Source organism: Brassica rapa, chromosome A09 (assembly GCF_000309985.2).
Source record: "Brassica rapa cultivar Chiifu-401-42 chromosome A09, CAAS_Brap_v3.01, whole genome shotgun sequence".
Lineage (NCBI taxonomy): Eukaryota > Viridiplantae > Streptophyta > Magnoliopsida > Brassicales > Brassicaceae > Brassica > Brassica rapa.
In genome coordinates, this window is record NC_024803.2 from 16,090,273 (window position 1) to 16,111,602 (window position 21,330).

General features: G+C 34.8%; 3 protein-coding genes, 1 non-coding gene and 1 pseudogene across 12 annotated transcripts; 4 read left to right on the forward strand and 1 right to left on the reverse strand.

Annotated features, from left to right (window-relative positions):
- The first annotated feature begins 746 nt into the window (after positions 1-746).
- On the forward strand, positions 747-3,715 carry LOC103839402 (ureide permease 4). 2 transcript variants are annotated; one of them, XM_009115904.3, is made up of 7 exons: positions 747-1,768; positions 1,862-2,000; positions 2,273-2,456; positions 2,584-2,630; positions 2,718-2,815; positions 2,954-3,328; positions 3,413-3,715. In XM_009115904.3, exons 1-7 carry the CDS (start codon positions 1,532-1,534, stop codon positions 3,572-3,574), a joined length of 1,242 nt encoding a protein of 413 aa, XP_009114152.1. In that variant the 5' UTR covers positions 747-1,531; the 3' UTR covers positions 3,575-3,715. The 2 variants fall into 2 exon arrangements, with proteins under 2 accessions (XP_009114152.1, XP_009114151.1); XM_009115903.3 differs by having other exon boundaries at positions 748-1,768; positions 2,697-2,815.
- A 232-nt stretch (positions 3,716-3,947) lies between these two features.
- Positions 3,948-9,948, forward strand: LOC103839679 (annotated as a pseudogene).
- Positions 9,500-12,257, forward strand: LOC103839401 (ureide permease 1). Of its 2 annotated transcripts, none has more exons than XM_033280523.1 (7): positions 9,500-9,970; positions 10,336-10,604; positions 10,696-10,834; positions 10,926-11,079; positions 11,159-11,282; positions 11,364-11,738; positions 11,827-12,257. In XM_033280523.1, exons 1-7 carry the CDS (start codon positions 9,766-9,768, stop codon positions 11,977-11,979), a joined length of 1,419 nt encoding a protein of 472 aa, XP_033136414.1. In that variant the 5' UTR covers positions 9,500-9,765; the 3' UTR covers positions 11,980-12,257. The 2 variants fall into 2 exon arrangements, with proteins under 2 accessions (XP_033136414.1, XP_009114150.1); XM_009115902.2 differs by lacking the exon at positions 9,500-9,970 and adding an exon at positions 9,986-10,232.
- A 279-nt stretch (positions 12,258-12,536) lies between these two features.
- LOC103839398 (asparagine synthetase domain-containing protein 1) lies at positions 12,537-21,321 on the forward strand. Of its 7 annotated transcripts, XR_004451620.1 has the most exons (10): positions 12,537-15,994; positions 16,123-16,740; positions 16,831-18,135; positions 18,355-18,453; positions 18,530-18,626; positions 18,705-18,773; positions 18,857-19,214; positions 19,318-19,417; positions 19,498-19,614; positions 19,684-21,321. XR_004451620.1 is itself a non-coding variant. In XM_033280556.1 (8 exons), the coding sequence occupies exons 4-8, from the start codon at positions 18,898-18,900 to the stop codon at positions 19,720-19,722; spliced, it is 429 nt and encodes a 142-aa protein (XP_033136447.1). In that variant the 5' UTR covers positions 17,024-18,135; positions 18,355-18,453; positions 18,530-18,626; positions 18,705-18,897; the 3' UTR covers positions 19,723-21,321. The 7 variants fall into 7 exon arrangements, 3 of the variants coding, with proteins under 3 accessions (XP_033136447.1, XP_033136449.1, XP_033136448.1); XR_004451621.1 differs by having other exon boundaries at positions 18,705-19,214; positions 19,491-19,614; XR_004451618.1 differs by having other exon boundaries at positions 18,705-19,214.
- On the reverse strand, positions 17,887-17,958 carry TRNAT-CGU. Its single transcript has one exon. It is a non-coding gene; the product is annotated as a tRNA-Thr (tRNA).
- Positions 21,322-21,330: the final 9 nt, after the last annotated feature.

Sequence of the window (21,330 nt, forward strand, 5' to 3'; positions counted from 1 at the left end):
ATTTATAATATTTACTTATTATTTATTTTTCTATATATTATGTATTTCTCTTTCTTATACTTTATATTTTATTAATATCTATATTTTATATTTTAAGATAGATGTTTAAATCTTAATGTATTTTTTCATTTTTAATGTAAAACGGCAATGTTTTATAGAAAAACTTGGACAAATAGTCAAATAGTTATATTTATGTTTTTTTTTATAAAATGGTAATGTTACATTATGGAGATAAACTGTTTTTTTTAGTGAAAAATAGTAATTTTACATATGTTTAATGTAGTTTTTCCATTTTTTTCATGTTGTATGTTTACATATTATTTTTATTTTTAAATGTAAAATGGTAATCATACATATGTTTAATGTAGTATTTCCATTTTTTATGATGTATGTTTACATATTATTTATTATTTTCGAAATTATATATAATGTTTTTTTTACAAAATAGTAATGTTACATTATGCAGATAAGCCGTCTTTTTTTAGTGAAAGATGGTAATCTTACATATGTTTAATGTTTACATATTATTTTTTTTAAAATAAAAATGTAAAATGGTAATCTTACATATGTTTAATGTAGTATTTCCATTTTTTATGTTGTATGTTTACATATATTTATTATTTTTGAAATTATATATAATGTTTTTTTTTTATAAAACGGTAATGTTACATTATGAAGATAATCCGTCTTTTTTTAAGTGAAAATGGTAGTCTTACATATGTTTAATGTAGTTTTTCTATTTTTTATGCTGTATGTTTACATGTTATTTATAATTTTTGAAAATTAGTAATATTAAAATATAAAACTATATTTTATGCCACGTGTCATCTTTCGGGAGAAGTTTTTTTTGCTGATGTGGACGCTCTATGGAGCTTCAAAAGGTCCCTTTTATTAGTAAGGATTACGTAAAACTCACATGGGCCTTAATAATGCCTGTTACACTAAACTGTTTATTAAACTCACTAAGAGCTGTTGTATAAAGCCGACAACATACTCAAGAGAAAAACGAGGAAAAACAAATTACTATATAACATTGTTTTGGAACACATCTATATAATTAACAGAGTGTAATACTTTCATAACTATATTTATCTATTAGTCTTGTGACGTTGTGGCAAAAATAGGAACAATTGCACGTTTTGACCATTATGTCTCTCTGATTTTACCCAAAACGCCCAAAAGGTTTGAATACTGCAAATCTCACATATTCTCTGTTTTTAGTAACATGTGAAGAAATAGTTGACCACCTGTCAAACTCAGACTCAAAGTCCAAGTTTGTCTGAGCTCTTGTTTGGTCTTATTAGGCTGAAAACGCCGATTTGTCTTAATGTTCTCTGTTGACATAAACTCTGATATGTACACATGTAACTTTCTCCAAGCAACCATCACAACATACATGCGGTTATAGAGAAGATCCGGTTAAGATAAACCGGACTGGACTCAAAAGCGGTGGGGTATAACCGGGCAAGAGGCAAAGCCCATAAATACCAAGAGAAAAGAGTGAGTCTTTGTGTTGAAGAAACACAAGAAGATGTATGTGATTGAGAGCAAAACAGCAGCTATAGGATGTATGATACTTTCGTTATGTTGTTTGGGAAGTTGGCCAGCGATTTTGACTCTTTTGGAGAGAAGAGGTCGTCTTCCTCAACATACTTTTCTTGATTTCACAACCGCTAACCTCTTGTCCGCGATTGTGATCGCATTTACACTCGGTGAGGTTGGAAAAAGCACGTTTCAAACGCCTGACTTCACCACTCAGCTCCTTCAAGTTTGGTCTCATCTTCTTTAGATTCCTTAATTACATAGGCCACGCCATTTTTGCGTTTGCGATTGTTTTATTGAAGGAATCACTTTTGTGTAGGATAATTGGCCGTCGGTGTTGCTTGCAGTCGTTGGCGGCGTGCTTTTAAGCGTTGGGAATTTAGCGACTCAATACGCTTTAGCGTTTGCCGGTTTACCGGTTACCGAAGTTATAACCGCAAGCATCACCGTTGTCATTGGTATGTTTCCTCTTTCACCTATAAACGCCTCAATTGTTTCAACGCCATCTCCGCGTTTGCGTTAAGGTGGTGAAATTAAATTAAGAATAAAAGTGAAAGGTGTTGAAATCAAATTAAGAATAAAAAAAATCATTTTTATAGATGTGAAATATTTATAATATTTTCATATAATATTTTCAGACAACAAACGGAGAGGTTAATAATATCTCAACGTTATGAATCAATCACTGATGTTGTTTTTGGTTTCTTGCATGTCACGGTGAGTTCTATAGGAACCACGTTGAATTATTTCTTGGACGACAAGATAAACAGAGCGGAGGTTCTTTTCCCAGGAGTAGGCTGCTTCTTGATCGCTGTCTTCCTTGGCGCTGCTGTTCACTATTCTAATGCAGCTGATGTCAAAGCTAAACTAGAGTCTTTACCTAGCGAGTATAAAGCTGGGACACACAGGGAAGGGTAAGAAGATGCTAAAGTAGTTCCGAAGTAAAAAAAACTGCATTATATTCTAATAGGGCTGTAGGATGTTACAGGAGTAAGTGAGTAACATGTTCCATGTTAACTTAAAGATTTAAAAATTTCACAGGGATTTCTATTCTTCCATTAAAAAAGGTGAGGACAACCCTGAAAAAGGTAAACCCTATTATATAATTTTATAAGATTGAGAAACTTTGTGATGATCTTATGATCTATTCTTAGGTTTGTCCTTACCCTTAACAGAGGAAACTGATCTCGAGTCTCATGAGCAACCAGTAGAAAAAGCGAAAGCGGGGACTGCAGGATTCTTTGTAGAGCTAGAGAACAAAAGAGCAATCAAGGTTCAGTCACATTGACCAAAGAGAAAAAACAAAACTCGAAACCTTGAACTCAAAGTTCGAAACTTGTTATGCAAGATTGCATAACAAAAGGAGAGTATATTCTTGGTTGGTGTTAAGATAAAAACTTCTCATTGGCAGGTCTTTGGAAAGAGCATAATGATCGGACTCTTTTTAACGCTCTTCGCTGGAACCTGCCTCTCTTTGTTCTCTCCTGCATTCAACTTGGCAACAAATGATCAGTGGAGCACATTGCCAAAAGGCGTGCCTAAGCTTGTTGTCTACACGGCCTTCTTTTACTTCTCCATCGCGGGTTTTCTCATCGCTCTGATTCTAAACCTCATCTTTCTTTACCGGCCTATGGCAGGCTTAGCGAGATCATCGCTTAAGAAATATGTAAAAGACTCTAAAGGTAGAAGTTGGGCTGTTTTTGCTGGCTTCTTGTGTGGGTTTGGTAATGGTTTGCAGTTTATGGGAGGTCAAGCTGCTGGATACGCGGCTGCAGACTCTGTCCAAGTTAGTTTTTGATCTCTTGGTTTAGTTTTGTTCATACTGGTTTGATTTTGAGTATATGAGTGTCATTTGTTTTGGTTTTATTAGGCACTACCTCTTGTGAGCACATTTTGGGGTATAATTTTGTTTGGAGAGTATCGGAGATCGTCCAGAAGAACTTATGTACTTCTGGTTAGCATGTTGCTCATGTTTGTGGCGGCAGTGGCCATTCTCATGGCGTCTTCTGGTCGCCGTGGTCACCGGAAATGATGACATATTTTCTTATATAGTTTTAGTATACGTTTGAGGACTCGTTATGAATATCAATAATCGAATGTTACGTTTATTTTTATTTTCTAATCAAGTTGGAAAATATTTGGTATATTTCTAAAGTACATTATAGTTTCCTCATTATACTTATAGCTTTATCTGAATAACATTGCGTGTTATGCATAAGTTCAAATATAATTTAAAGTTGTAAATTAGTCATAACACTGTACGACGTAACTCAAATTTCAATGCTTTAAAGTTCAAATAATTCATGATTTATATTATTCTGAGTTACTTATGAGAGATCCATAACTTCAGTTAAATCAATGATAAATTAATTAGTCCACATAATGAACATATGCCCCGTGTTGCGATGCCGAATGTAAGTGATGTGATCCGAGATAAGTGGTGAATTTGAGGCTTGTCATATAGCCAAAGGAATCATGCACGTTCTTTCGAACAAGATACTCGCCAGGACTTGTTAATGATGATAACTTTTTTAACATCTCGGATTATACTTAAGAAGTAACCGTTACAAGCTATGACTGGAACTCATAGTTCGATAAAATTTACAAACTGGAGTAGCCTTAGTTTACAAGAAATGTAAAGGGTATTCGTATCTCCCAAATAAATCAAGAAAGGGCTTTGTGATGAGTGACCTCATTTGAACTTATAGTGACTAGAGATTTTTTCCGCGCTTCGCGCGGATTGTGTCTTATAAATTTATATTATTTATAATATTATTTGTCGGTTTTTTCTTTTACATTAACTTCTTGTCTTTTCAATGTTAGTTTTTCTTAATTTAAATTTATATGTTTATAGTTTTTCATTTTTCTTGTTGTAGATGGAGAATTATATTTTTTATTGATGGTTTTTTGTATGTGATAAACTTTTTGAAATTTTAAAATAATGTTATATATAGTACGATTAACACATTAAAGAAGATAAACATATTCAGACACATTTTACACAGGTTTTATATGCATAATTTTAAACATTATATATGTATATATTATAAGTTTGAAACATGTAAATGCTTTCTAAAGCTAAATACTTGTTCTGAGTTTACATAACTTATCGAAAGTTTTATCTCTTTTTAAATTCAAATCACAGAAAAAAATATCAAAAAGTCAGTATATATGGATTTTTTGGGTTTTTAAATCAATACTGAAAAATTACATGAATCAGATAACAACAGTTTTGTAAACAATTATAAAATTTGACCGAGCCAAAGATTTTCACACAATATGTTATTTCTTCTTCAAATTGCGAAGAGTCTATAGGCACAAGAAAAAAAAATCATAATTTTTGTTTTCACTTATATAACATTTTTCCTCCTTTACACACGGAGTTTATTACACTGCTATAAGCAATGGAGAACTCTATTCATATAAGATTCACATCTATGCATTTTGACAAAGAAGAATTTTAGCCATCTTTAGTTTCGGAATGGCCCAACTTCAGTCATATACACTATATTTTCTCTATGATTCAAATCTTACAATTTTAATATATGTGCAGATTTTCATGTGAAAAAGCACGCACGCCATCTATCATTCAACCTATTACTTTTTCTAAAGTAAACACTATAATCCTCGTTTGGTTAGCTCCACAAACTAATCTCTTTGGATCAGTTTACTAAAAAATATGGATACTAATGTCAGAAAAAATATAAACACTATCAACAATAAATATTGGCACAAGACTATTTGGTTCAAGGAACATATTCCACGTGATGTGTTTATATCAAGGCTGGCTTTGCGGAGAAGACTGCCAACCAAGGATCGCTTGAGGCGTTGGGAGTTAAATGTCTCTGGAACGTGCGTCCTTTGTAATCTTGAAATAGAGACTCACCATCATCTCTTCTTTGAGTGCTCTTTCTCTCGCTTGATATGGGAGCTTTTTCCTCCTGAAGTTTGGATTTCTCCTCCGGCTGATCTACACTCTGTTGCAAGCTGGATCAATCAACCTCGCGTCAATGCAGATGCGCATGCTACTCTAGTCATGAAGCTCTACTTTCAGTCAGTCATCTACCTGCTGTGGAAAGAGCGTAATGCTCGTGTGTTCACAGCTGTCTCCTCACCTTCATCAGTCATCCTTGCCTCTCTCGACCGTATGATGCGTGACCGTCTCCTCTCTTACCCGGCAAGTTCTCATTTCTCCTCTTATCTACTTCTTTTTATCTTTCTTGTATAAGACTTCCTTAAGGTTTTTTTTTTACCTTGAGTTGTTGTTGGTTGTTTTTGTTTCCTTGTTGTAATAAGTTGTTTAAAAACAACAGTGTAACCTTTCCGAAAATGATATTCTTAATATCTTACCAAAAAAAAAAACAACAAATATTGACTTATTTATGTGAATATATATTTTATTTTAAATCATTATAGGGGACGAAGAAAGCACCATAATTTGTACAACAAATTTTCTTAGATTCACCTCATCATACTCACCATTTTACCATTTTAATTACATAATTTTACATGAGCTTCTTTACCTTTCCCGATTATTTTCTCTTTATTTATAACTATAATATAAAGTTATAAACTATATATATTATAAATTAATAGTTTATTTACCCTTGAAGTCTAACGATTAAAAATAGAACATAATTCAATATAGATATATGATTCTATTAATAAATTAGCAGTTACAAATTTGAAATTTCTAAAAATATTAAAAGTTGTATGTTAGTTAATTATCTTCTAAATGACATCTATTTCTAATTCTTTTTGGATGAGAATATTTTGGCTCAGGTGGATAGTCCCAAAAGCCTTGAATTTAGTCTCTTTTATATAGTAGGATTCTTTACTTTTCTCGATTATTTTCTCTTTATTTATAACTACAATATAAAGTTATAAACTATATATATTATAAATTAATAATTTATTTACCCTTGAAGTCTAACGATTAAAAATAGAACATAATTCAATATAGTATATGATTCTATTAATAAATTAGCAGTTAAAAATTTGAAATTTCTAGAAATATTAAAAGTTGTATGTTAGTTAATTATCTTCTAAATGACATCTATTTCTAATTCTTTTTGGATGAGAATATTTTGGCTGAGGTGGATAGTCTCAAAAGCCTTGAATTTAGTCCCTTTTATATAGTAGGATGAGTGACAAATATTTAAAAAGACTTCTCTTGTGCACCTGATTTATTCTCGGGAAATTAAGGCACATGCACATAACAAAAAAGAAATAAAGTGTATGTCCATAACAATAATTAGGCTAGAGTATTCTGTGTATTTTATGTAATATTACTTATTTTATCCTTTGAACAATCTCAACCATTGATTTTTATTTTTCTTTTGTTTTTTTTTTCATTTTCTTTTTTTCTTTATCTTTTTTATTCTTTTCCTCCTCCAAATTTTATTGATGTATATCTTTTAAAGCAAATATAATTCAACCAAATTATTATGTTACTAAAGATATACATATTTTTTTACATATGGTATAACTTAAAATTTTTAAAACAGATTTTTAAACAATATCGGACAAAAATTATACTATACTATTTATTAAAATAAAATAGTACATTTAATTAAACGTATATAAAACAATATGTTACTAATATTTATAGTAGTATATTATTCTATTTACGTAAATAGTATAATTTTTTGGAGCTCTCTCCTCTTCTTCTACCTCCTTCCTTCTCCGGTTCTCCCTCCACCTCCTCCCTCCTCTTCTTCTTCCTCTCTCCTGCCCTTGCTCTTACTTCCCATCCCTCCTTCTTCCTCCACCTCCTCCTCCTCTTCCTCTCCTCTTCTTCCCTTGTTGCTCCTTTTTTTCAAATGCATGCTACTTTTATGTATTTTTCTATACTATTTATTTAATATACATAGTACAGTATAATATGTTTATTACGTTAGATGTACGTGACACACGCTCGTAAGGAGAATAAAGTCAAAAATATGCTAAATTGTCCTATCAAATAGTAATTACTGTAGTATAGCTATATTCTTTATTTTATGTTCTCTTATGTATATACACCAAATTCTCCCTTTATTCTCTTCCACATAATATACTTAGGCTCCGAATGGTGACTGCGGTTTGAGCGGTGCAGGACAAACGGTTCAACTGCGGTGCGGTTTTAACAGTTATAAAAACGTATAGATATATGGTATGTGTAGAGATTTTTGTTACTGTAACTGCGGGGCGGTTGTAAACATTCGAAGCCTTAGGAGGCGACTGGTTTTCCCCCCACCACCCGCAAACGCAGCTTTTGCAGTTGGTAGCGGTTGTCGGCGGTTTGCAACAATCATTCTAATCGCTCTAAACTGCTTCAAACCGCTCCGAATCTCATAAATTCAAAAGCTGGCTCCAGTTAGCGTTTGCGGTTGCGGGCGCGGGCAGTTGCGGGAGGGTAAAAAAATTTTCTTTTTTTTAAAACAATATATCTACAAAAGTAAAAATATTTAATAAAAAATTTAAAATTGAAATTGAAATTATGAAAATATTAAAATATATCTATTATATTTTAATTAATATTATAAAATTTTATAATAAAAACAATTTCAATAAATTTGCAAAAATTAATTATAACTTTCTAAATATAAATTTTATATTTATTATAATTTAATGATTTTTGATATTTTATAATTATATTAAATATAAATATTATTAATTTATTATTTGACTGTTACCGTATTTGGTAGTTAACCAGTCATAAGTCACCCGCAAACACACCAATTTTTAACCGCAGTACCAGTCGTACAAATCTCATAAAACCGCTAGAAACCGTAACCGCCCGCATCCACAAACTCCCGCAACCGCAACCACTGCGTTTGAACCAGTCATGCCCTTAATCATTGGGAAAAACTGTTTCTCACAAGTCACATCCAGTGATCCAGATGAAATAATTTAGTCCAATTATTTGCATCCCATATATTTGAATAAGCTGTTGCACACTTGCACCCATATATACATACACTCCAAACTATTTTAAAGTAAGTATATCAAACCAAACTTGAATAACTTATTTATAAAAGTTTACTTGTAGTCCAAGAATGGCCGCATATAGCGTATGTTAGGAGAAACAACTGTCCCACCGTCTCTAGACCCACAAAACGGCGTCTTTTCCAAAGACTCAATCTACTCACCGGAGAAAAACCTCTCCATCCGCATATACCTCCCGGAGAAAGCCTCCTTCGACGGAGAAAAACTCCCTCTCCTCATATACTTCCACGGTGGTGGCTTCATCGTCGAAACAGCATTCTCACCGACTTATCACACTTTACTCACTTCAACCGTCACCGCCGTAAACTGCCGGAGTTTCCGATTCCGATCCCGTACGAAGACTCATGGGATGTCTGAAGTGGGTGTTCGCTCATATCACTAAGTCTGGACCAGAACATTGGATAAACAACCACGCCGACTTCAAGAACGTGTTCTTCGCAGGAGATAGCGCCGGAGGAAACATCATGCATCATATAGCCCTTCGAGCACTATCTTGATTCATCCGTACTTCTGTGGGGAAGACTCCGTTGGATGAATTGGAGCCAAGAGATGAAGCCATGAGGAAAATGATTGAAGGTGGCTGGAGAACCGTGAGTCCGAATAGCGTAAACGGAGCGGATGACCCGTTGATTAACGTGGTCGGATCTGGTGATTCGGATCTATTTGGGTTAGGTTGCTGGCCGGTTCTTGACCAGAGCCGGCCCTGGCATCAAGCGAATTAAGCAATTGCTTGCAGCCGTTTATTTTATCAATACTTTTCGGCTACATAATCTATATATCTTCTTTAGTTTAGTGGCAACTTTCACTCATCTCACCTTCTTCAGATCACAGGTTCGTCCATAAGTTGGTACAGTTCCAGCAAGTTCCAGCATGTTGTATTATTAATTCAGGACTCAAATATAATCAAAAGTGTATATCCAAGTAAATTAATAGATAAATGAGTAGATACAAGAGAAGAGCCCAAAGGGGACTTAGCTAAGGTTGCAACGTGAGACTCATGCTATTTAGCACATTTGTTATGTATATTTGACTTGTTCTGTTTTCTTAGTTTTTGATTTCTGAATGATTTAGTAGTCAGCATGCTTTTCCGAATGAAGATATGATTATGTCAGTCGTTGACTGACGGAACTGGCAAAAAGAACAAAAAAATCTAATCTGAACGCAAATCAAGAAATGATCAATTTTCTATAAAATTATATTATTTAAAATAAATAGAAAAGGAGATGTCTCTATCAAATGGGTCTGCCAGTAGTATCACAGCCGCAAGCAAATTCTGAATCTTCCAATCAAATGGGACTCTATAAGAAAATAATTAAACTAAAACTTGTAACTTTTTTCTTTCTTGTCCTCTCTCTGTTCTCTGGTCATCTGTTGTTATACATCAAACTTAAGGACTTTTTTTTTGGAGCAAATCAAACTAAAGGACAAAAGCTTCAAAAAGGTAAATTTATTTCAAGAAATCCACTAGTCAAAGATCTTTTTCTTTTTGGTCTCTCTTCTTATTGCTTCTCTAGTAATCCAAAAGATTTTCTCTCTCTTGTATTGCTGTATATTGTCAGTTTTCCTGAGATTTTCATAGATCTTTGATAGAACTACAACCCTCACTTTGAATTTGATGGATCTAATATTGTTTCTGTTCACACAAGAATAGTGAAGAGTGTTTGCTTTAGATCAAGAAAGTAGTTGAATTTGGAGAAACAGAGGTTTGAGTTTTATTTATATATTCTTGTATCAGCTTGTGTCTTGGTGTTCTGTTCTTGGAACCTTCCATGAACTCTACTAACCTTACAATCTTCTTCTTTGCAGCAGTTTTTTGTGCTTTTATAGTATACATAGAGAGTGGAAAGATGTATATAATCGAGAGCAAAGGAGGAGCAATCGCTTGTATGCTCTTGGCTCTTCTCTTCTTAGGGACATGGCCAGCAATAATGACTCTAACTGAAAGACGTGGCCGGCTTCCTCAACACACTTATCTTGACTACACAATCACAAATCTGTTAGCTGCAGTGATCATAGCGTTCACACTAGGCCAAATAGGTCCAAGCAGACCAAATTTCATCACACAACTTTCTCAAGTCAGTTACATATCCGTGTATAAATACATACATCTCGTTTGAAATCTTGTTGGAAATATTTGTTAAACTGCATATATATTTTTTATTATAGGATAATTGGCAGTCTGTGATGTTTGCAATGGCTGGCGGAATAGTTCTTAGCCTTGGAAACTTAGCAACACAATATGCTTGGGCTTTTGTTGGTCTATCAGTCACTGAAGTCGTCACATCTAGTATCACTGTTGTTATTGGTACACTCTTGTTTCTTTTCAACTACTTTTAAGTTTTAATTGATTCTTTCTTTCTTCTTCTCATGAACAATTTTGTTTTGTTTTTGCATAGGCACAACTTTGAACTATTTCTTGGATGATAGAATCAACAGAGCTGAGATCCTTTTCCCGGGCGCCGCTTGTTTCTTGATAGCAGTTTGTTTCGGCTCTGCTGTTCATAAGTCAAATGCAGCTGATAACAAATCCAAACTCCAAAACTTCAATAGGTTGAACAACATTCACAACTAGTTCTTTATTTTTGCTCTGGTTTGGTTATGTTTTAAACTAATCTTGATCTTGTTTCAGTTTAGAGACTACTTCTTCTTTCCAAATAGAGACAAATCATGCAAACAGCGGGTTAGGGAAAGAGAAAGCAAAAGAAGGAACTGCAGCTTTTCTTATAGAGCTTGAGAAACAGAGAGCTATAAAGGTGAAACATTAATATTTTCATTTTAGGTACAATCATATGGCTATTAGTTTCTTGAAAAAAAATCAAGAACTGCATTGATAGGTCTTTGGGAAAAGCACAATAATTGGACTGGCAATAACTTTCTTTGCCGGTATCTGTTTCTCCATGTTCTCTCCTGCATTCAACTTAGCTACAAACGATCAATGGCACACATTGAAACATGGGGTTCCAAAACTCACTGTGTACACCGCTTTCTTCTACTTCTCAATCTCTGCATTTGTGATTGCTCTGATACTAAACATCAGATTTCTCTATTGGCCTGTACTTGGTCTCCCGAGATCTTCTTTCAAGGGTTACCTAAATGACTGGAACGGTAGAGGATGGTCTTTCTTGGCTGGATTTCTCTGTGGATTTGGTAATGGTCTTCAGTTCATGGGTGGCCAAGCCGCAGGCTATGCAGCTGCAGACGCTGTTCAGGTTTAGACTTCATAAAATATTATTCTCTGTTCAGTGGTTTAAGAGTGAAAAAAATAAGCAAACAAACATATCTTTTGATGGGTTTCAGGCACTTCCACTTGTGAGTACGTTTTGGGGGATATTGCTGTTTGGAGAATACAGAAGATCATCGAGAAGAACATATGTTCTTCTTATTAGTATGCTCTTCATGTTCATTGTCGCAGTTGCAGTTCTTATGGCCTCATCAGGACGTAGAAAATGATTTGAGAAAAGAGTTCACATAGAAAACATCTACAATTTCAACTGCTAAAACTAAAAGGAACACAGTTTTAGTTCATGAATTTGTCATGATGTTTGTCCATGAAATCAGCTATTGAAACTGTCCTTTTAAGGATGGAGAAGAGCCCTAAAAGAATATTAAGTACCTTCACTAATGGCTGTAGCATGTTCAGAAGTGTTAAGATCGTTTCTTTCCTCTTAGTTATCTTTCAACATCAATTTTATGTTTACATGTTTGATATAACATGGAGCTTAAACATAGTATTTGATATAATTATTTTTAGATGTTGTTATGTTCTTGGTAATGGGTAGTGCTCCTCATAAGCTCCATGTTATGTTCTCCCCTTTCATCGCTCATGATACCAACTCTAGATATGGCTAAGGTTTCCTCAAGAAGAGGATCTAAATCCACAATCCTCACCACGCCTCTCAACTCCAAGATCCTACAAAAACCCACTGGCACATTCAAGACCTGAATTCGATTCTTGGATTCCCCTTATGTGCAGCTCGGGTTACCAGAACGATGTGAAAACGCTGATTTCTTCACCTCAAACAACATTGATGATAGACACTACATGATCCTTATAATTCTTTCTCGACTTCAAAGATCAGCTTGTGAAGCTTCTCCGAACAATGCGACCGAACTGTATTCGCGGACATGTTCTTTCAGTGGGCTACTGGAGCTGCTGAGAAGTTCAGTGTACCAAGACTTCTGTTCCACGGCACTAGCTACTTCTCTCTATGCTCTGATTGTTCATCAGAGTGCATAAACCAAAAAAAAAGAGAGTTAGAGAATATTATTATAGATGTTTTAAAATGAAAGTGAATTTTTTTATAAAAATGATTTTAACAACAGTTTTACTTTTACATCTCTCTGTTCTTAATTTATAAAATTATAACTATTTTTAAATAATATTTTAATATTTTATTTTTATCATTTTCGATTTTAAAAAATCAAGTAGCTTAAATTTATCATAAACTTATATTTATCTTCAACAAGAATATATATTTATCTCATAGTAATATTAATACTTATTATATTTTCGAATTTTACTTTATGTATTTGTAAAATATTTAAACATAGGGTAAAATTATCTTATCATATACTACAAGATAAGATAATCTCAAAAAACGAAAAAAAAATATTTTCAAATTTAAAATAGTAAATATGATATATTCGTAATTATCCGTATGATGCCGACTATATGAATACAGTCCAGATGGTATTAGTGTATTTAAACCTAGGATGACGAAGTGTTTGTTATAAATAGACCAATCATCCAAACCTTACGTAACCAAATCAATCATGTATATTTACATAAATCCGGATGTGGAACCAGAACTGGAAACAATATGTCTGTTTCTTAAGGATGCAACAATGAGTTTATATCAAAACTTGTTAAATCTTTCCAGCTTTATCTACAAATCATTGCCTACTTTTGCTCCGACTCCAACCACCACCGCCGCCGCTGTGATCTAGCGAACCATACCTCTCACCGGTGTGAAAAAAAGGCGTTTGTTCCTTTTTTTTTTTTTTTTTTGTTCTTTTTAATTGACTTATTGTTGCTTTTAGATTTAATTATTTAATAAAGCGGTAGTTTCAATAAACTATTCTTAGTTTAAGTTCTTGGCAAACATCGAATGGTATGATATTTGATCATGGTTTTGATTTAAAGTTGCAAAGTTTTTGTTCGTCTCCCTCATATAGACTGTTTTGTTGAGCAGCTCTATTATGTTTCAAATCCAAACCCTTGGCTTTTTTAATTACTAATTTTCAGTACCCAGACCTTGTTTTGCCATTTGTTACTAGTCTTGAATGTCTTGTTATTTCATTATTGATTAAGGCTAAACTCAATCTGATTACAAAGGGTAGAGCTCGTGGATCTTTCTAACAAAAAGAAAGTTTCAGAGATCGAACGCAATTTTTTATTGTGGTATTGTCCCTAACTATCCAAGTTATTTTGATATGCCGATTATATGAATAGGTATAGTTCGGATATGATTGGAGTGATTACTACACCAAAATAGAATCAGGATAACAAAACAGTTTTGTTATAAATAGACAAGTCTACAACAACTATTAATTATATTCAGAGGTTCGCCATCATGGTTCTTCTTCATATTCTCCTCATGTACCAACATCAAATATCGGTACGGATGGTTATACACTCAAACAATACAGCACCGCTCCCATGTCATCCCATGTTGGTCCGTGATAACGGGAGTAGCTCCACATGGCGAGAAGCCTCTAAGATAAAAGTGGCTAGGGAAGAATCCCGTTGCGTGCAATTGTTGATGGGAAGATATACGTGATGGGAGGTTGCAAGGCAGATGAAACCAAGAATTGGGCCGAGGTGTTCGACCCAAATACGCAAACGTGGGAATCTTTACATGACCCTGGCCCTAGTCTCCAAAGTTCTTTCCACCATCTACAAACAACCCAGAAGCTTGGTCGTCTGTACCAGAACCAGATGCTTTGTGTCGCAACTCCCTATTATGAAGTGCCGACCTGACTTCCTCCAAACTCATTGTATCTTTAATCCTTATGACTGACTGAACAAAGTTCTCATAGGAGTTTGGTTTTGATACCAACAAAATCAGTGTCGCATCCTCATCCTCCATCAGATCCAACAAGATGAAATTTAGACTGTCAAGATGATCTTGGAGTTGTGTTGCATCCTCAGAGCGAAAAGACGTTGTTTCAGAAGTAACTTCTTAGTCAGAGACTTCGTCATGTATATTCTCTAACTTCAACCACAAATCAGCTGCATCATCAACACCAGAAACTTCGATGATGATTTCATCTGCCAGACACAACAAAACTGTTTAATACACCTTCTTACACCTTCTCTTCAGTAACCTCCATCGCAGCAGTAGCATGTTCAACTTTTTTTCCTGACAACTGTGCCCAAAGACCTTGCTTCAGCAAGGCCTTCATCTTGATTTGTCAGAGACTGAAACTGTTCCTTCCAGTAAACTTGTCGATCTTCATATTCAACTTAGACATCTTCTCACCAGATTCAATCCGAAACTCTGATACCAGTTTGTTGTGACAAATGTGAGAAGATGGAGATTAACAGATGAATAAACAATAAAGAAAAATTTAACGTGGTTCACCCCTAACAGCTACGTCCACGGGAAAATAAAAATTTATTGATGGATGAATTACAGAGATCTTGTCCACAAGAAAATCAGATCTGATTTTTCTACGGCTGCTTACTAGGTTTAGAAAAGGCAGAAGATATATATAATTGTATCCCATAAAACCCTAGAACTAGTGGGTCTCAAAAGAATAAGACCCAACAGATTCAAAATATTATTCAACAGATATGAGAAGCGCTTGAAACTGAATTCAACACATCCCTAAGAAAGATATGGACATAAAGGTCAAAGACTCTTTATTGAGATGAAAAAAAAACAAGATAACAACAAAACTTGATTTTTTCTGTCCTTACCAGATTAATGTTGATCAGATACTCTGTATCATCAATGTGCTCTTTCAGCTGCAAACACAAAATCATAATCAAAATGATGAAAACAAAAAGAAGAACATGTTTTTGGACAGCAAGTAAAACGCTTTGTTCTTTAAGACTTTAACTAGTGCCAAGACCAACGTACAATATATCAAGCCACGTGTTAAAAAAAGTCAAACCTATTCGAAGGAGCACAGTTTCTAAAATAGACCATGCCACAGGAGATCAGCTTCTAAAGTGGTAACAAACTAACAAAAAAAAAACAGATAAGAGAAGCCGACATGGCGCCAAACGCAGCCAATGGGTTAGTTAAGAGTTCCGAACATTACGACACACCTTTCGTTCTGTTATCCCCCTAAACAGACAAGGAACAGAACCAAACCCTAGATCCCCCTTTTCTTCATCTTAGTTTTGTCTAAGAAAAATTCACAACTTATCCAAGTGTGAAGATGAATCATCACTGAATCAAGATCGTTTTAAACTAAAATCACGGTCTAGGTTCGGTCTGATCAAATCATCTTCCAGGTTTTTTTTTTTTATATAATAGATTTTGTTTTCTGTAGATGTCTTTGATGTTTATTGCTTTTTGATGAACCCTAGAAAATGGCTTAAAAGAGGCATTGATGATTATTGCTCTTTGATTGTTAATTTAGGTTTGTTATGGGGTCAGAACATGATCACGATGAAAACAAACAAGTTTCAGAAGAACCTTTATTAGAAGATGAAAACCGAGATGGTGAGCATAAAAAGATCCTTTCAGAAGATATTGTAATCATCCACTCAGAAACACATTCAAGATCCTCCTCCTCATCATCTTCATCTTCTTCGTATTCATCACCACCAAAACATCTACCAGAGACAGATTCACCTCCTGTTCAAGTAATGGACAGGGATGATAATAGCAACTATGACCCTGGCAGGATCCCATCTTCGGTTTTCGAGACAAGCAAATCGAATTTGCAAGCTGATTGGAGCTGCGCTTCGAATGAATCTCTCTTTAGTATTCATATAGGGAGAAACAGTTTCACTGTTGATGCCATGAAATCAGGTGAGCTCTACAAATCAGGAGAGTTGCTAGCTTATAGTCCTGAGCTTCCTATGCCGCCACCACCAGGAAAAGAATCAGACCCTTTAGTCGAGTCATCGGCGAAAGTTGTTGATTCAGATGATGATGAGAAAGAACAGCCTCCCGCTGTTTCTTGGAAAACTCCTACAAAGTCTTACCGTTCTAACCGGAGCTCAAACAGCACGCATTCCTTCTCTTTCCCCATGTAATAATCTCTCCATCATCCTCTCTTATGCCTTTTGTTTTAGCTTTTCTTTTGTTGGATTTGGTGTAGTGAGAGTCTTTTTATTTACAGTTTAGCAGGAGCTGCAAGTGATTCAGCAAGTGTAGAAACAGGGGAAAAGAAGAAACAAGAAAAGCAATCAGAAGAGACAACAAAACAACCAGCAGAAGTAGAAAACCAAAAGAATTCAACAATGTGTGGTTGGTTCTCATGGTTTCCTTCATGTCCTTCGTGTTGTTCTTTACGTTCTCCATGTTCTTGAATTCGTTTTTTTGCTTTGTGTGTGTGTTTACGGATTAGTTGTGACCCTCTTAACCGGTTGAGTAAACCAGTTAAATGGAAATCATGTTAAGTCATGTGTTAACATAAGTAAGTTAGGTTAACTATTAATGAATCAAATGGTTTAGGTTGTTGTAAGAGAGCAAGGTGGACTCTCGCAGGTCTATTGAAAAGTGTTAATTAATATGCCAAGAGCTTGGAAACTTTGTGTGGTTATGTGAGGTTGGTTCCATAAAGCATAACTCTAGTTTCTAGCCTGAGGCTGAGCATTGTCATGAGTCTCATGACCGTTGACCAGTGGGATCACCGTCGTCTCTCAGACCTGTTTCTCAATGAGCCTTCATTAAAACCGTTGCCCCGAGTTCTAGTTGTCTCCAGTCTCATTCATATTGTATCCAATGTTTCGCGCAGAATATCTCCTGTCGTTTGCATTGTTGTTGGTTGCAGAAGAATTCAAAAACCAAAACTCAATTAGGAATTTATGCTGTTATTCATGAAATTATCATCGATAGATGCTCTTCGGTTTTCGATTCTGATTCAAGATCCCTTGTGAGCCTATAGCTGCATTCCAATATCAAAAAGAAAAAAAAAACAAGAACTTTGAATAACTGAGAGTCTGATGAGCAAAAACATTTTTTAAAACCATTTCGAAACTACTCTACACACACATTTTTAAAGAGGTTTAACTCAAAAACAAGATTTGAGAATTTTCTAGTTACTTTTTACTTTTTTAGTGTATTCATCATATCTGCAGCTTTTGGAAAGTATCAGTTAACCCAGTTATCATAGCCGAGTGAGTAATGGAATGATTGGAGCTGTTTTCGTGTTTGTGGGCCAAAAAATTAAATAAGCCCCCGGCGAGGATCGAACTCACGACCTTTCGCTTACGAAGCGAACGCAATACCACTATGCTACGGAGGCAATTTGTCCTGTGTCTGAAACGTCTCTTTCAAAAAATGTAAATATGCATACAGACCAAAGAAGCTTCGTTCAAACTTTCGACGGGAAGGAGACGAGAGAGAGAGAGACACCGCCGGAGATATGTGCGGCGTTCGTATCGAGCTCTCGACACCTCTCTTAGAACCTCGTTTCGAACAAGTAAAATCTCTTCTCCGACCTAACTTGTGATGCTTTAGATCTCTTACCGTTAGGGGCTTTGTAGGATGAACTTCAAACTCTGTTCTGACATCTGAGTAGAAAGAAAAGATTACTCTTTTCAGTTTCTTAATGATAATTGTATTGAGAGATGAGTCTTACTTGATGTTTTTGATTCTGATATAAGTTTACTTTGGAATTGCTGATTTTGGTGTTTTACAGTTCTCTGTTGAAGATTTGAATCCTGATAGTGTAGGCGAAAAGAAGATTCTTCTTCAACCAACAATCTGTGACTCTCTCTGTTCTTGAGGCATTTTTCACGTATGAGTTATGTTTTATTTTTAAAAAAATATGCTTTACACTAAATGCTTCATGTTTGTACTATTGGCATGAACAGGGAGACAAAGAAGTTGTCCCAGTAGCTGTTCTATTCTCTGGTGGATTAGATTCAGTGATTCTAGCTGCTCTATTGGATCAGTGCCTTTATCTAAAATGTAAATTGTTCTTGTTTTCACTATTATTGTCTTCTGCCTTCAATTCTGAAACTAATTAAAAGATATTACTCTTTTCAGATGAAGTTGATCTACTTAATGTCAGTTTTGATGGTGCAAATGCTCCTGAAAGGTTGCACCGTTGAGAAGGTTTTAACTTTAAAAACCTTGATGTATAGGTCTATTACTATTCTATCCACTTTCTCCTTCTGTGAATGCAAACGTTCTTGCAGGTGGAAACTTGTCAAAACTAGCATTCGGGACAAAGCGTGTCATGTCACTCATAAATCCTGCGGACACTTACATGATAAACTTCAAAGTCTTAAGGATTTTTTTTTTACATTCTTCTAAACTTGATGACAACTTTGCAATATGTTTTGCAATGTTCTAGGGTCTTAACATTGGAACAGCACTTTGGCTTGCTGGTCGCGGTGATGGTTGGATTCACGAAGAAAGTGAATATCAAGGAGTAGAAGAAAATAGCCAACGCATTAGATATAAGTCTGAGGCTAGAGTTCTGCTTATTGGCGCTGGTGCTGATGAACAATGTGCTGGTTATGGTAGGCACAGAACAAAATATAGAAACGGGAGGTATATATATATATACATATGTGTCTGCATAGTTTTCTCTATGGATGTAAACTAATAATCAACTCACAACACAAGTTTTGTTTTGTTTTGTTTTGTTTTACAGTTGGGTTGCGTTGGACCAAGAAATGAAATTGGATATGCAGAGGATTTGGAAAAGAAACTTAGGTCGAGATGATCGATGCATTGCAGATAATGGTAAAGAGGTAATACATATGTTGTGTGACTAGAAACTCAAATTGTTTTTTCTCTTTGTGCTCTGTTCTCAAATGTTTAAAGTGTAGAGGCGCGATTCCCATTCTTGGATGAAGACGTGATAAAGACTCTCCTTGACATTCCCTTGTAGGAAATAGCTGATCTTGAGCAACCAAGTGGAAAGGGAGACAAGAAGATTCTTAGACAGGTGAGTAAAAAAGCCTTAAAACATTGTAGAAATTTGATAAACCTGAAAATTGTTGCTTAAATCTTGAAGGCTGCGAAGTTGCAAGAGAGCAATACAGGTAAAGAATAGGTTTCAAGAGATTTTGGATTCAAACCAGTAAAAAGTTGAAAGTTAAAAGTTGAAAGAAGTAACGGTGCCGCAAACCAGGCCTCTGCTGGGAGCGTGAGATTCCACGCAGCATGAGACTGAAAAGACTCATTATATCTATGATCCCTAGCCTAGACAGACAACCTATTGTTAGTTAGATCACATTTTTTGTGTTGTATTGTATACATACAAACAGTGCCCTGCAAAAGTTTTAGGGGGCCTAAGGCAAAAACAATAAATGGTTTATTCAATCTTTTCTTGTGTATGTTTACAAAAAAAAAAGTTAAATGGTGGATATTGTTAATGTGTTTATTATAATTTAGAGTCTAAAAAGAGAACTTAAACTAAAACATAGAAAAGTTAAACCCTAGCTGCTATCCACGCTGCATTCTGTCCAAGAATAGACAGAATCTATCCAAAAAAACATACACCCCAACTGCTTTTCCAATCGCAATCCCAGTTCCAAAAACGCTTAACGCCCAGAATGCAAACTCTATTCTCTTGAGACGCTCAGTTTTCAATCATGAACGTTAAGGTGAGGGTTCATGATATGATATGTAGATTTGTATTATATAATATGGTTTTGTAAGCTTATATTTTTAAGTTTATGAAATAGTGATTGACGTGTTTAGTAAAATAAATGAGTCGTGATTAGTGAAAATGTGGTGTTATGAGGAAATGAAATTATGCTATGTACATAGCAATCCTTCTAAAGCCCAACCGCCTGACGCGACGAGCCGATACTGGTGTAAGGTGACGGCCCCAATATCATATGGTTTTAGATTGAGGACAAAGACATAGCGATTCCGTTAAAGCCCATAAACCGGTTGACGAGCATGATTTTTGAAGTGACGACTAGCTCTCTTGTCATGTGCAATTTGCAAAGTGTGTTAATTTGTGAAAGATGATTGTTAATGTGATAAGAAATATTTGAGATATTCTAATTATAAGATTCCGTTGTGTAAATGATAGATGGTATGATGCATGACTACTTCTATATTTATTATATTTGGTTGTTCAATTATATTGTTGTATGGTATGATTTGATGCGTACTTCTAATTTGGATTTCTGGTTCTCTTAGATGTTCCCTTATGATCTGGTTCACTTGGTTCTTCATTTGTAGGTTCGCATCAGATAAAAATAAATTGATGATTTGCTCTCTCACGTGTTTATTCTTGCAACAACATTCAATTTTGTTAGTTACCTACTATAGAATTTCTTTTTTGTAACTTACTAATCTACTATAGTTTGTTTGTTTGTTTCTGTTTTGTTTAGCGAATATTCTTTGATGAAACCGGAAGTTTATTTAAACTTAATTTAGTGGCATTAATTAAAGGGGGAAATTTACCTCTATTTTGGTTCAAACTATACACCCACTTTAGGTTATTGATGTTTCCTAAAACTCTTAAAGTTTAGCTAGCTAAATATTGCAATTTGAAAGATGCGTCATGGCCTACTAAGACAAGTAAGTAGTAGAACCTACAGCTGGTGTACCTTTTTTTTTGTAACTTAAAACAGCTGGTGTAACTTGTTATCTTTCTAATATCAAGATTTTATTTTTTTAAACTTAGTAATATCAAGATCACTTT

What these genes read in the sequence shown, in the direction of transcription:
- LOC103839402 (XM_009115903.3), top strand. Translation starts at nt 1,532, where the DNA reads ATGTATGTGATTGAGAGCAAAACAGCAGCTATAGGATGTATGATACTT. An exon ending in AAGCATCACCGTTGTCATTG is followed by an intron (nt 2,001 to 2,272) that starts GTATGTTTCCTC and finishes TGAGTTCTATAG; the next exon opens with GAACCACGTTGAATTATTTC. An exon ending in AGAACAAAAGAGCAATCAAG is followed by an intron (nt 2,816 to 2,953) that starts GTTCAGTCACAT and finishes TCTCATTGGCAG; the next exon opens with GTCTTTGGAAAGAGCATAAT.
- LOC103839401 (XM_033280523.1), top strand. Translation starts at nt 9,766, where the DNA reads ATGGGTCTGCCAGTAGTATCACAGCCGCAAGCAAATTCTGAATCTTCC. An exon ending in TCATCACACAACTTTCTCAA is followed by an intron (nt 10,605 to 10,695) that starts GTCAGTTACATA and finishes TTTTTATTATAG; the next exon opens with GATAATTGGCAGTCTGTGAT. An exon ending in CAGCTGCAGACGCTGTTCAG is followed by an intron (nt 11,739 to 11,826) that starts GTTTAGACTTCA and finishes GATGGGTTTCAG; the next exon opens with GCACTTCCACTTGTGAGTAC.
- LOC103839398 (XM_033280556.1), top strand. Translation starts at nt 18,898, where the DNA reads ATGTCACTCATAAATCCTGCGGACACTTACATG. An exon ending in TTGCAGATAATGGTAAAGAG is followed by an intron (nt 19,418 to 19,557) that starts GTAATACATATG and finishes ATTCCCTTGTAG; the next exon opens with GAAATAGCTGATCTTGAGCA. An exon ending in ACAAGAAGATTCTTAGACAG is followed by an intron (nt 19,615 to 19,683) that starts GTGAGTAAAAAA and finishes TAAATCTTGAAG; the next exon opens with GCTGCGAAGTTGCAAGAGAG.